Source organism: Symphalangus syndactylus, chromosome 17 (assembly GCF_028878055.3).
Source record: "Symphalangus syndactylus isolate Jambi chromosome 17, NHGRI_mSymSyn1-v2.1_pri, whole genome shotgun sequence".
NCBI lineage: Eukaryota > Metazoa > Chordata > Mammalia > Primates > Hylobatidae > Symphalangus > Symphalangus syndactylus.
Genome location: NC_072439.2, coordinates 44,562,163 through 44,577,151, shown reverse-complemented (window position 1 = coordinate 44,577,151; position 14,989 = coordinate 44,562,163). Strand labels below are relative to the sequence as shown.

At 37.0% G+C, this 14,989-nt stretch overlaps 1 protein-coding gene across 1 annotated transcript in view; it reads left to right on the top strand.

The window, feature by feature from the left end:
- Positions 1–14,989, top strand: part of ADAMTS20 (ADAM metallopeptidase with thrombospondin type 1 motif 20) — a 201,467-nt gene that overhangs the window by 21,057 nt on the left and 165,421 nt on the right. The window contains exon 3 of the mRNA XM_055249241.2: positions 137–296. Within this exon, the coding sequence (XP_055105216.1) occupies positions 137–296 (160 nt within the window). The remainder of the gene's footprint in view (positions 1–136; positions 297–14,989) is intronic.

Here is a 14,989-nt window from a genome sequence, read left to right as displayed (position 1 = left end):
ATGCTCAGTTGATGGCTCTTAGTGAACAGCCTCCTTGCTGTTTTGCTTCTGTCTGCTCATTTAACCTGTGGTACTATGTGTTTTTTCTTCTTGGCGACTGTTAGGAAAAATTCATTTTTGTTTCCTTTATTTTCAGACAGGAACATTTAAAGGACAGGATGGTGAATATTTCTTAGAACCTATAATGAAGGCAGATGGGAATGAATATGAAGATGGTCACAACAAGCCACATCTTATATATAGACAAGAATTAAATAACTCTTTGCTGCAGACTCTGAAGTATTGCAATGTGTCAGGTAAACTGTGAAATAGAACTCTTTTCAGCGAAATAGTGATACTATTTAAATTTCTTTTATAGGTTATAATTTATATATTTCCCTTCCATATTTTATTTATTTTTAATTAATTTTTTAAATTCAGAAATAAAAATTGTGTATGTTTAGCAGGTATGACATGTTGCTTTGAAGTATGCATACACTGTGGAATGGCTTAATCAAACTAATTAACAAATGCATTAACTCATGTACTTATTTTTCTTTTTTTTGTGGTGAGAACACTTAAAATCTACTCTTAGCGGTTTTCAAGAATACACTACATTGTTATTAACTATAGTCACCATGTACAGTACAGTAGCCTATTCCTCTTATCTAACTGAAATTTTATGCCCTTTGACCAACATCTTTCCTTCCCCCCTGCAACTGCAGCCTCTGGTAACTACCATTCCACTCTTTACATCTGTGAGTTCAACTCTTTTAGATTCCACATATAAATGAGGTCATATGATATTTCTGAAATATTGAAGGACATGATCTTTTAAACAATCTTTTCATCTGTATGGATGCATTAGAGATTTTTCTGTCCGTAGATAACTTTTTTTGTAATAAGCTAAATTTGAATCCCCAAAGTTTTTCAGTATATGAGATTGGTAGCAAATAATCATAGAAAAATTTTACTTTAATCTGTTAGTCACAGTAGTATTATTTAATTTTTTTCAGCAGGATTTTAGATGAAAAAAAATTCCTGGACCTAAGTAACAGTAAAAACACATTGCTCAATTTTGCGTGGTTTTAATTTTATATAAAATGGAAACATATTGTATATAGTTTTCTGTGATTTATCCTTTTTGCTTAGTATTGTTTCTGGGGTTCATCTATTTTGGTGCATGTAGGAACAGTTCATTTATTTTCATTGTTGTGCAACATTTCATTGTTTGAGGGTAACACAGTTCGTATATCAATTTTCCTGTTGAGCTTTTGGGCTGCTTGCAGGTTTTTGGTGTTAGGAGCAATGCTGCTGTGAATATTCTTGTCCCCATCTCCTGTTTTTGAGAGTTTCTCCAGGGTATACACATAGATACTAGATAATTCCACATTGTTTTACAAAGTGATTTTTAAATCAATATTATAGTTTCACCAATCTATGAGAGAGGTATATTTTCATCATTTTTTTCTATAAAATTTAGACTACTGAAGATTTATGATAGATTAGAATCTAAGAAGCATAGGTTTCTACAAAGAGTGTGTCTGTGGCTGGTAAAATACTTACATATTGTATAAAAGTTGTATTTATTAAGAGTTGTGTCCATATAGGTACATGTATCTTCATGATTCATAGAATGACATGCAATGATATGATGGAGAAAAGGCACCTGCAGTTACCATCAAAGTACAAAATCTGGACAAAAGAGTGGGATTAGCAAGGATTTATTTGAGATCGTAGGTGTCCATAAACTATAGTTCCAAACACTGTGATGCCATCTGTTTTGAGATATAATGATATGTAGGCCTTTGATGGTTTTCCCTGGGAATGCACTTCTTAACCTTTAGAGTGGTTCTCACTGTGTCTAAGGCCGTGTTTTAAATCTATTGACATAATAGATGCCTTTCTTATGCTTTTAATATGAGCATAAGGGTTTCATTTTTATGGCTTCAAAGAAAACACAAATGGGTACAGCTTCACAATAGAATTCTACAGAAGGCAGCTTATGCTTGTTCTGATCTACTATTCAAGAGCAGCTTGTTTAATGAATTGTTTAGCTTCTTAGGAAGAAAACCACAAAGTAACATTCTGAATACATAAATGTTTCAAATAATTTGGAAGGTTTTGCATTCACAAGCAAGAATATAATTCAAAGAAAGCTAGGCTTTTTTTTTTTGTTGAACAGTTTTATACTAAAGATTTATTAGAAAGCTACAAATAGAAAGCTAAGTGATTTCATTTTCTTTTAATCATAAAATACTTTTTTTCTACAATATTTATCTAATAAAATGTAAAAGGTAGTATCCTTTTCAAGTCTTAAATTGCCTCCAATTTTAGGTACAATCAGCATACACATTTTTAATCATTAATAAAGGCAATTAATTAATGGCCTAAAAATTAGCTAATAAATACTCATATTTTAGTAAAAGTGGAGCGTTGCAAATGCAATTAAAATTATCTAAGGTATTTTTTTTCCTCCCTCAGTTCACACGTTGTTGTTTAGAAATACCTGGAGGTTTTATATATTCTTCTTAAAAGTTTTAATGGCTTTTGGGGTACTAGTGTTTTTTGGTTACATGGATGAATTATATAGTGGTGAATTCTGATATTTTAGTGCACTCATCACCCAAGTAGTGTACCTTGTACCTAATATGTAGATTTTTATTCCCCACCCCCCTCCTACCCTCCCGCTTCTGAGTCTCCAAAGTCCATTATATCATTCTGTATGCCTTTGCATACTCATAGTGTAGCTCCCACTTATCAGTGAGAACATATGGTATTTGGTTTTTCATTCCTGAATTACTTCCCTTAGAATGATAGCCCCCAGCTCCATCCAACTTGCCGTGAAGGACATTATTTCATGCCTTTTTGTGGCTGAGTAGTATTCCATGGTTATATGTACCACATTTTCTTTATCCACTTGTTGGTTAGCGGGCAGGTAGATTGGTTTCATATCTTTGCAACTGTGAATTTGACTGCAATAAACATATGTGTGCATGTGTCTCTTTCATATAATGATTTCTTTTCCATTGAGTAGATGTCCAGTCATCATATTTGCTGGATCAATTGGTGGATCTATTTTTAGTTCTTTAAGGAATCTCCGTACAGGTTTCCATAGAGGTTTTACTAATTTATATTCCCACCAGAAGTGTATCAGCATTCCCCTTTTACTACATCCATGCCAATATCTATTGTTTTTTGACTTTTTAATAATGGCCATTCTTACAGGAGCAAGGTAGTATCCCATTGTGGTTTTAATTTGCATTTCCCTGATGATTAGTGATGTTGAGCACTTTTTCATATGTTTGGCCATTTTTATATCTTCTTTTGAGAACTGTCTATTCATGGACTTTGCCCACTTTTTAATGGAATTATTTGCTTTTTTTCTTGCTGATTTATTTTAGTTTCTTGTAGATTTTGGATATCAGTCTTTTTTCAGATGCATAGTTTGCAAATATTTTCTCCCATTCTCTGGGTTGTCTGTTTACTCTGATGATTATTTCTTTTGCTGTGAAGAAGCTTTTGGATTATTCAAGTTCCATTTATTTTTGTTTTTGTTGTGTTTGCTTTTTGGGTCTTAGTCATAAATTCTTTGCCTAGGCCAATGTCCAGAAGAGTTTTCCCTAGGGTTTCTTCTAGGATTGTTATGGTTTCCGGTCTTAGATTTAAGACTTTAATCCATCTTGAGTTGATTTTTGTACTAGGTGAGAGATAGGGATCCATTTTCATTCTTCTGCAGGTGGCTATCTAACTCTCCCACTATTTATTAAACAGGGTACCCGTTTTCCAATTTATGTAGTATGCTTTGTCAAAGATCAGTTAGTTGTAAGTATTTGGCTTTATTTGTAGGTTCTCTATTCTGTTCCATTGGTCTATGTGCCTACTTTTATACCAGTACCATACTGTTTTGGTTACTATAGCCTTGTAGTATAATTTGAAGTTGGGTATATATTGCCTCCAGATTTTTTTTTTTTTTTTTTTTGCTTAGGATTGCCTTGGCTATTGGTCTCCTTTTTAGTTCCATATGAATTTTAGGATTTTTTTCCTAATTCTTTGAAAAATGATGTTGGTGTTTTGATAGGAATTGCATTGTATTTGTAGATTATTTTTGGCAATATGGTCATTTATCAGGATATTTTCAAATCCATGAACATGGGATGTATTTCTGTTTGTCTGTTATTTATTTATGCTTTCTTTCAGCAGTGTTTTGTAGTTCTTGTTGAGATCTTTCACCTCCTTGGTTAAGTGTATTTCTAAGTATTTTGTTTTATTTTTTGCAGCTATTGTAAAAGGGATTGAGTTCTTGATTTGGCTCTCAGCTTGATTGTTTTTGGTGTATAGCAGTGCTACTGGTTTGTTTATGTTGATTTTATAACCTGAGACTTTATTGAATTTGTTTATTAAATCTAGGAGTCTTTTGGAGTACTGTTTAGTCTTTTCTAAGTATACAATCATATCATTGGTAAACAGAGATAGTTTGACTTCCTCTTTTCCAATTTGGATGCCCTTTATTTCTTTCTCTTGCCTGATTGTTCTGCCTAGGATTTCCAGTATTATATTGAGTAGAAGTGGTAAAAGTGGGCATCCTTGCCTTGTTCCATTTCTCAGGGGGAATGCTTTCAGCTTTTCCCCATTCAGTGTGATGTTTGCTATAAGTGTGTTAAATATGGCTTTTATTATTTTGAGGTATGTTCCTTCTGTGCCTAGTTTGTTGAGGGATTTTAGCATAAAGAGATGCTGGAATTTTTTCAAATACTTTTTCTACATCTATTGAGATCATATGATTTTGGTTTCTAATTCTGTTTATGTGATATATTACCTTTATTGACTTGTGTATGTTAAACCATCCCTGGATCCTTGTGATGAAACACACTTGATGATGGTGTATTATCTTTTTGATGTCTTTTTGGATTTGGTTAGCTAGTGCTTTGTTGAGGATTTTGCTTCTATTTTTATCAGGGATATTGGTCTGTATTTTCTTTTTTTGTTATGTCGTTTCTTGCTTTTGGTATCAGAGTGATACTGACTTCATAGGATATTTATGGAGGATTCCCTGTTTCTCAATTTTTTGAAATTGTTTTATTAGGATTGGTACCAATTCTTCTGTTAATGTCTGGTAGAATTCAACTGTGAATATCTGGCCCTGGGCTTGTTGTTGTTTGCAATTTTTAAAATTACTGATTCCGTCTTACTGCATATTGGTCTGTGTAGGGTTTCTATTTCTTCCTGATTTACTCTAGGATGGTTGTATGGTTCTAGGAATTTATCTGTTTTCTCTGGGCTTTCTAGTTTGTGTGCAAACAGGTATTCATAGTAATATTGAATGATCTTTCTATTTCCGTGTCATCAGTTGTAATGTCCCTAGTTTCATTTCTAATTGAGCTTATTTGAATCTTCTCTCTTCTTTTCTTGGATAATCTCACTAATGGTCTATTAATTTCGTTTATCTTTTCAAAGAACCAGGTTTTTGTTTCATTGATTTTTTTTGTATTGTTTTTGTGGTTTCAATTTCATTTGGTTCTGCTCTGAACTTTGTTATTTATTTTCTTCTGCTAGCTTTGGATTTAGTTTGTTCTTATTTCTCTAGTTCCTTGAGGTGTATATTAGATTGTTAACTTGTGATCTCTCAGACTTTTTGATGTACAAATTTAGTGCAATAAACATTCCTTTTAGCACTACTTTTGCCCTGTCCCAAAGATTTTGATAACTTGTGTCACTATTATCATTCACTTTAAATAGTTTATGAATTTCCATCTTGATTTCATTGTTAACCTAAAAATCATTCACGAGCAGATTGTTTAATTTCCATGTATTTCTGTAGTTTTGGGGGTTCCTTTTGGAGTTGATTTCTTGTTTTACTTCACTGTGGTCTGAGAAGATGTTTGATATGATTCCCTTTTTTTTTTTTTTTTGAGATGGAGTCTTGCTCTGTCACTCAGGCTGGAGTGCAGTGGCGCGATCTTGGCTTACTGCAAGCTCTGCCTCCCGGGTTCACACCATTCTCCTGCCTCAGCCTCCCAAGTAGCTGGGACTACAGGCACCTGCCACCACGCCTGGCTAATTTTTTTGTATTTTTAGTACAGACGGGGTTTCACTGTGTTAGCCAGGATGGTCTCAATCTCCTGACCTCGTGATCCACCCACCTCGGCCTCCCATAGTGTTGGATTACAGGCGTGAGCCACTACGCGCCTGGCCGATATGATTCCTATTTTTAAAAATTTATTGAGATTCGTTTTGTGGCCTACCATGTGGTCTATCTTAGAAAATGTTCCATGTGCTGATGAGAAGAATGTGTATTCTGCAGTTTTGGGGTAGAATATTCTGTACATATATCTTAGGTTCCTTTGTTCTAGAGTGTACGTTAAGCCTAGTGTTTCTATGTTGCCTTACTGTCTTGATGATTTGTCTAGTGCTGTCAGTGGAGTATTGAATTCCCCCATTATTATTATGTTGCTGTCTATGTCATTTCTCAGGTCTAGTGGTAATTGTTTTATGAGTCTGGGAGCTCCAGTGTTAGGTGCATATAATTTTCAGTTGTAATTTCTTCTTGTTAGATTGATCCTTTTATCATTATATAATGATCTTCTTTGACTTTTTTTCTTTTTTTACTGTTGCTGCTTTAAAGTCTGTTTTATCTGATATAAGATTGACTACTGCTCACTTTTGGTTTCCATTTGCATTCAGTGTATTTTTCCACCACTTTACCTTGAGTTTATATGAATCCTTATGTGTTAGGTGAGTCTCTTGAAGACAGTAGATATTTAGTTTGTGATTTTTAAAAATCCATTCTGCCCATCTGTATCTTTTAAGTGGAGAATTTAGGCCATTTACTTTCAGTCATAATATTGAGATGTGAGATACTGTTCCATTCATCATGTTAATTGTTACCTAGATACTTTTTACGTTGTGTAATTGTTTCATAGGCCCTGTGAATATTATGCTTTCAAGAGATTCTATTTTGGTGCATATTAAGCTTTTGTTTCAAGATTTAGAACTCCTTTCAGCATTTCTTGTAGGGATGGTCTGGTAGTAACAAATTCCTTCAGCATTTGCTTGTCTGAAAATGATTTTATTTCCTCTTCATTTATGAAATTTAGTTTTGCTGGATACAAAATTGTTAACTGACAGTTGTCCTGTTTAAGGAGGCTAAAGCTAAAACCCCAAATCCCTTCTTGTTTGCAAGGTTTCTGCTTAGAAGTCTACTGTTAGTCTGATAGGATTTCCTTTATACGTTCCCAGATGCTTTTGTCTCATAGCCCTTAGAATTCTTTCTTTCATGTTTACTTTAGATAGCCTGATGACTATATGCACTGATGATGACCTTTTTGCAATAAGTCTCCCAGGAGTGCTTTGAGCTTCTTGTACTTGGACATCTAAATCTCTAGTAAGGCCTGGGAAGTTTTCCTCAATTATTTTCTCAAACAAAATTTCAAAAGTTTTTGCTTTCTCTTCTCACTCATAAACACCAATTATTCTTAGGTTTGGCTGTTTTACCTAATCCCAGACTTGGATTGTTTTACATAATCTTAGAAGCTTTGTTCATTTCTCTTAATTATTTTTTGCTTCATTTTTGTCTGATTAGATTAATTTGAATTCCTTGTCTTTGAGCTCTGAAATACTTCATCGCAATTGTTCTAAGTCTGTTGTTGAAAGTTTCCACTGCATTTTGTAATTCCCTAAGCATGTCTTTCATTTCTAGAAGTTCTGATTGATTTTTCTTTGATATCTATCTCTTTAGAATTTTTTCCATTCATATCCCGAATTGTTTTTTAAATTTCTTTATGTTAGTTTTTACCTTTCACCTTTCTTCTTCTTGAGTAACTAAATAGTTAACATTTTGAATTCTTTATCTGGCATTTCAAAGATTTCATCTCGATCTGGATCCATTGCTGGAAGGCTAATGTGTTCTTTTGCATGTTTTATAGAGCCTTGTTTTGTCATATTACCAGAATTATTTTTCTAGTTCCTTCTCATTTGGGTAGAATATTTCTTCTAATTATTCTTGAATTTATTTTTGATTTGATTGTGTTTTTTTAATTTCTTTTTTCCATCTTAAAGGTGTGACTTTAATGTTTACAGTTTACTGTAGTGTAATTAGGCTCTTGTTGTTTTCAGGGGTGAAGACTCTGTATGAGTTCCTTGATTATAGAGAGTGATAGCTTTCTGAGATGCTGGTTGCAGCAATGCGCTCAGTGTTTGAGCAAGTTCACTGTGTCCTATAGGGTTGGAATGGCAGTGGTCTCTTGAAGCTTATCTCATTCCCCCATGGTGTGTACTTTATTTATTTTTTCCTAGAATTTTATTTACTAGGTTGAATATTCAGGCCAGCAGGGGAAGGGCCCATAGGGAAAAACTGGCTGTGGCTAAAGTAGGTGAGTAAATGCAATATCCAATGGTGGGCAGAGGGCCCATCCTTGACAGATGTGGCTGGGGAAGCTCTCAGTGAAATGCATTGACGTTTTATCAGGCAGAAAGGCCAGAGCCACTTCAGCTCCTCTGCCAGGTCAGCAGGAAAGCTATCTGCTTCCCAGACACAATCCTCTCCCAGTGTTCCAGCTGTTCAGATTAGGCAGGCAGCTGTTTAAATCTGCAGGGATATTGATGTTCCAAGTAGAGAGGAATCTGGACTCTACCTCCCTTGCAAACCCATACCTGGGGAGTATTCTTCTTGTGGGGATGCAGTCACCCTGAAGAGTTCCAGAAAGGATGGTTACAGGTGTACTCATGCCAAACTCCTATGGGAAAAGCCTCAGTTGTGTCTGCAGTGGTGGATGAGGGAGAAAAGAAATCTCTGTCTTCAAGACCTTTCACAAGCACTAGGGCTACTGAGTGTTGGGGTAGAGCTGCAGACTTTCCCTGCTGAGCACAATACTGCAACTGTGCCTCTGCTGATATAAACTTGCCACCAGCAGAAAGGTCTGGAACTCAAGACCTGCCATCTGGGTTCTTTTGTCCCATGGGGTGTTCCCTTGATATGGTGCATTGCTTCTTCCCCTAGGAGTAGGAATCCCTGAGAACCAGATTACTGGGAATGCCGTTGCACCTTTGAGTCTAGCTGCCAGTGGGGCTGCCACACTCTAGGCTAGTGCTGGGGAACATCTGTAGTGAATCCAGTGATGTGACCTGTCCTCAAGTCTCCCATTAGTGGGTACCAGCACCAGCTCTGATGGGAGTGGCGAGGGAGTGACATAGATTATGAGATTCCTTGGTTTTCCATAGCCTTAATGTGTTGACTTGCTCAAAAGCCAGTTGTGGTAGTAATAAACTGATCGCATTAATTACTGGACTGTTTGGACAGGCTCAGGACCTCTTGATTAGCCAAGGTACTGCAGACTGTGGTGATTGCTGCAGTCATGTGCAGGTTAACTCCTTCCTGGGCACAATGTTTACTTGGAGAAGCTGTAACGGACTGTGTCTGTTGGCCTCTAGCTAGGAGGTGGTGCTTGCAGGAGAGCACCAGCTCCAGTAGCAGTGATGGGATTCGTGCTTGCCTTATGTTACCGAGGGGAGGTACTCTCGTTTCTCAGGCGATATATGGGGCCATAAAGCTGCCCCAAAGTGTGTGTCCTTTGTCTTAAGCTACCAGGGTGGTGGGGGGCAGGGGGGTGCTGGGACATGGGCAAAGCCAGCTGGGGGCTGGGTCAGGCAAGTCCTTGCTCTGACTCTCTGAGTGTGGGGCAAGGAACAACCCCTCTGGGGGTCAAAGGGTAGGTCTCTAGTCACTGGGGAGATGGTCTCATGTTCCAGAGGAGAGCATAGCTTCCTCTGCTGCACAGAAGTGTTCACCCAGGGAGTAGGGAGTAGCAGGCAGCAGTAAGCCCCACCCAGCTCCCATGCACTTGGCAAGGTAGATATCAAAGCCACAATTTTTCTGCTAGCAGCAGCAAGCTAAATTTTAGGCCATCTAAGCTCAGAACTCAACAGCAGCTTTCAAGCCACATCCCTCCCAGGTTGCCTGCACAGCTGGGGTACCCAACTCCTGCACTCTTTCCACTTGCCCCCCACCCCCACCTGGTTCTGGCCAAGGGAGTTCTTCCCCACTGGAGGTTATATCACAAAATTCATTTGGGAGCTTTTTTCAACTTATGACCACTGCCTGAGTTAATTGGCAGACTTCCATGAGGTCCCCTGTGAGACAAAATAAGGAATGGCTTCCGCCGTTCCTCACGGAGACTGGGAGTGCATGCAAGGCTCTTTCCACTGCCTCTCCTACTTTTATATTCCTTCCCTTAAATCAGTTCTAGCTCTGGGTATGGTTAAGGCCTTGCCCTGTGACCTGGATTCCCCAGTTTCCTGGTGGGGGTGTATTTCCTGGAGGCAGTCTCTCCACCTTGCACACTCTGGGGACCGAAGATCTTATATATTCTAATGGATGAACCTTCAGGAGGTTCCCCAGAGAATCCTTTAAATAGGTGGGCCTACAGATTTGGCACATGAGACAAAGTGATTAAATAGAAAAGGAAAAGTGATATCTTTTTCTGATACGGTATTTCTGTTGATAGTTTTAATTCATTATGACCCTAAAATATTACAATTCATGGTGGTTTCAGCCTTGAATTAAATTGTTTCCAAGGTCAAAGTTCACTGTGTGCCTCAAGGTCATCCAACTTACGTTTGGTAAACCTAGCCACTGTGGATGTCAGGCTCTCAAATGGATATCAGATATATTCTAAATAAAATCTGGTGGACATGGTAAAGCAAGCAAATTAAAAACCCATGAAATGAACAAACACCGACAAAAAACCCCACAAACACCACCATCAAACAAAACTATACAAAATAAATAAACTCAAGTGAGGAAGGACCCTAAGAAGATTCACAGGAATGAAAAAAAGCCTCTGAATTCTGTTAAGTGTAGTTCTGCTATGGTTTGTCTCTAAGGGCAGATCACAGCCAGTCTGTGTTCCTCAGGAGACCTCATTAGTTTTGTTCCACTTCTTCTATCACCCACTCTGTCCCTCTCATCTCAGTGTCATGGGTTAGGATGCAAAGGATTTGTAGAGCAATAAAACAGATGACTGGATGGAAGTGAAAATGAAATGTCTTTAGATGGTGACATGCTTTGGCTCTGTGTCCCCACCCAAATCTCACCTTGGACTGTAATCCCCATAATCCCTATGTGTCAAGGGTGGGACCAGGTGGGGGTAATTGGATCATGGAAGTGGTTCCCCTTATGCTGTTCTCATGATAATGAGTGGGTCTCATGAGAACTGATGGTTTTGTAAGTGTCTGGCATTTCCTGTTTGCACCTCTCCTTCCTGCCGCCTTGTGATTAAGGTGCCTTGCTTGCCCACTTCACCTTCTGCCATGATTGTAAGTTTCCTGAGGCCTCCCCAGCCATGATGCATTGAGTCAGTTAAACCTCTTTCCTTTATAAATTACCCAGCCTCAGGTATTTTTTCATAGCAGCGTGAGAACGAACTAATACAGCTGGGTTTTAAGATGATGTCAGCCAGCTTTAAATTTCTGTGTTTTTCCTAAAAGTTTTCCAAATTTATTTATTCTTGTAGTCTTTGAGTTCCTAATGTTACAAAATTTATAAAGATTGGTTAGAACAGGGCTCTAGCCAAGAGGGAATGTGACATTTGTATCTTCTAAGTCCTGATGTGTGTGGAAAAGAGTAACCCATTTACTATATCAGGAGAGTAAGGTGCAGGTCTGTGTGTAGTCTGGGGAGGCAGGCAAGGCGCACAGAGACTAGTTATGAAAGAACTTTAAGGATTTTGTTGCTTACCCCATAGGCATTGGGGAAACAAAAAAAATTTAAAGCAGAGATATTATCAAAAATGTTTTAAAAGAGATATTATATAATTTGCTTTAAAAAATAGTTGTATTAGTTGCTGTGGCAGCTTTTAAAAAAATATGTAATTTTGGCTTTGAATGATAAGAGGCCGAAGGTGGGGAGACTGAGTTAAAGAAAAAAGCCATCTTATCAACAAAGGATTTAAGTGTCAAACAAGGAAAAGTGCACATAAAGAAGTAAATTGAAGATAATTTCCTGAAAATATTTTTCTCAACTTTGAAGAGATGTTTATTTTTTTGTGTGAGTAATCTATTTGGAAAATATTTTTGTGAATCCATGAGAACTGCCTTTTAAATAAAATTATGTACAGATTATTTCCCATTCCTTTAAATATAATAATTTAATCAGCATTGGTCTGGGGGAAGTCCAGTGTTTTTAGTTTTGGCAGAGGCCAGAGTTTGCTCAGTAAGCGAGGTCTGGCTACGCTACTAACTGGCTTTGAGACCTAAAGTTCTCTAGGTCTTACCAAAAGTAGATAATGAATAGCTAATGAATTTAATCAGTTTCCTATTCAACTAATTGGCAAGCTTACGGGTTTTTAACTTATTAACTTTTTAACCTTACAGCTAAAGGGATCAGGCAGTTACCAGAAAGGAGTAAGGTGAGGTATCATGAAGGAACTGAGCTGTCCCTTGGGCACTGGAATACACATGCTTCTTGCAAAAGATGCTTTGGGAATGTGAGTCCAGTATTACCGGACCTTTTGTACTTTACAAAGAAGATGAAAATCTAGATTTTTTTTTTAAAGTGGAAAAAATCAAAAAGAAACATGAGAGCTGAATTTCATTAGCTATCAGTTTGCAATCTCTTACTTGATTTCTGAAGTCCCTACTATTTATAACATATTACAAACATGTGAGCAGAGAAGAAGGTGCCATTAATTAATGTAGGGACAGAAGATTATAAATATGGCCACAACTATGCCCATTATTGTGTACTATAACTTGTTAATGGTGTTTTAAAGAGTCAGCTTAAGCTTCTAAATCTATGTAGAGATGACTATAGAGATATTATTCTCCTTTCCAACTTTTTTACTGAAACTACTCTTTCAAAGATCACTTATGACCATCTACTTGCCAAAAGCATTCATCTTTCTTGGTCTTACTGTTACAGTTTTGAGGAACATGTCACACTATCCATCAGCTTATCCTAACTGAATTTTCTTATGTCTTTGGCTTAACTGGCACACTTTGCTTTTAACTTTGCTTCTTTTCTTTCTTTCTTTCCCCCCACTTCCCTTCTTGGTTGTCATTGGTTTCCCATCTCCTAAGTTAAGCATTTTTTAAAGTGCTCTTCCTGGACCACCATTTTAGACTATGTTTTAATTCAGATTATGTATTTTTTTTCTACTTTCTTAATTTTAACTACAAATTTAAATGATACATGATGTTAAAACTTTTAACTTAAGCGCTTGTTTTTAGATTAAAACTCAGGTCTATAAACTGCCTGACGTGCATGTTTTCTTGGATGTACCAGTGATATCTTAGATTCAATACAGTTAAGCCTGAGGCCATTCTCTCTCTTTTACCTCTCTCTTCACCTACATGCTCCAAAAGAAGGCTTTTTTGGTGCCTAATTTATTTTTTACATTTAAAAAAATTTTAACTGAGGTATTAGCAAATACAATACAGGCTGTGGTAAAAGAACGAGAACTAGAAATAGTGCAAAACTGCCCAGTTTTTTGTTAAATCATTTCTTTTTTGCCATGGCATTTAATAATTTTGTGTATATTCTAGCAAATTGGGATTATTTGATGACCACTCTTCAGATTTTTTATTTGAGAGGTGGAGAGGCTGCAGGTAGAAAGACCAAGGTGATATTAAGGTTGTGACTTTCAAAATCTGATTGTACAACAGCAAATAAGATAAATTTCTGAATTCATTATCTCTCTCTTTTGTATATTGAGTATTAACTCTGGAGGAATCAATGCATAACATTCAGCTGAAAAGAGAAAATATAGCATAGAGTGAATAAATGAAAAGTTTCTTACCATGGGGTAGGTGTGCCGGGAGAAGAAATGGGAAGGAAAGCCAGAAGAGTGCAGTGGTAAGATGCATACAGGTTTTTCGTGCTCTACATTAGAATATGAGAGTGGAGTTGGACATTGAATAAGTGAAGAAAAAAGTTGATTGCTAAGAGGAGACTCCTGTTCTTGTTGCACATAAGAACTCTGCAAAATGAGGTGTCAACCTTGCCCCAGCATGGGTTTTTTTTATTTGTTCATTTATTCATAAAATATTTACTGAATACCTTCCTCACTGTTGCAGGACTATCCTGTGCAAGTGCAGTGAGGGAGGAAAGAGGGTTGTAGGAAATCAGCAAGAAATCAGTAGAAATAATGGTAGTGGGAGGCCAGATCATGTAGTTATGGGTGGCTCCAGGTTGTGGAATCCTGAAGATTAAACAGTTGGAGTGCTCTTTAATAGAAAATTATGAATACATAATTTCTAGAGACCAAAAGTTTAAGCTTTTTTTTAGGTTCATGGTGAATCCACCTCTACGTTTAGGACATTTTAAGTCACAGTACTGAATTTGGCTAAACATTGGAAGCTACTGTCGGATATGGAGCATAGTAATGATATAATCAGTCCACATTTTAAAGAGATCACTCAGATTACGTGGGGAAAAAAACTAGGGGAACAAGCAAAAGCAAGGAAACCAATTAGGAGGTGCTGCAGTACACTGCAATAATTGTGTTAAGAAGTGGTGAGGTGCTGAATTATGGTGGTAACTATGAAGAAAGTGAGAGGTGTCCAGGTATTGTATGTATTTTAATGGTCAAGCTGACAGATAAGTTGTAGGTGAGGGCTGAGAGTAAGAGAGTTGTCGGATTATTCTTTTTTTTTTTTTTCCTGAGCCAATGGAAGGATGGAGTTCTCATTTACTAAGTTGGGGAAGTCTGTGGGAAATACAAGTTCAGGAGGGAATATTAACAACTAGGTTTTAGGCATTTTGAGTTTGAGGTGCCTGTTGGAAATCCAAAGGGAGAGAAGTAGGCAATAGAGCAAGTGAACTGGAACATCAGTAGAGGGGTTTAGGCTTGAGATAGGAATTTAGGAGTCAGAATACCAATGATTTTTAAAGATATAAGGCTGAATGAGATTGTCTGGGGAATAGACTAGATAGAGAGAGAAAAAAAAAAAAAAATCCAAAGACTGAACTATGGGGCATGCCAGTAGTTGGCAGTTGGGGAGATGAGGAGAAATC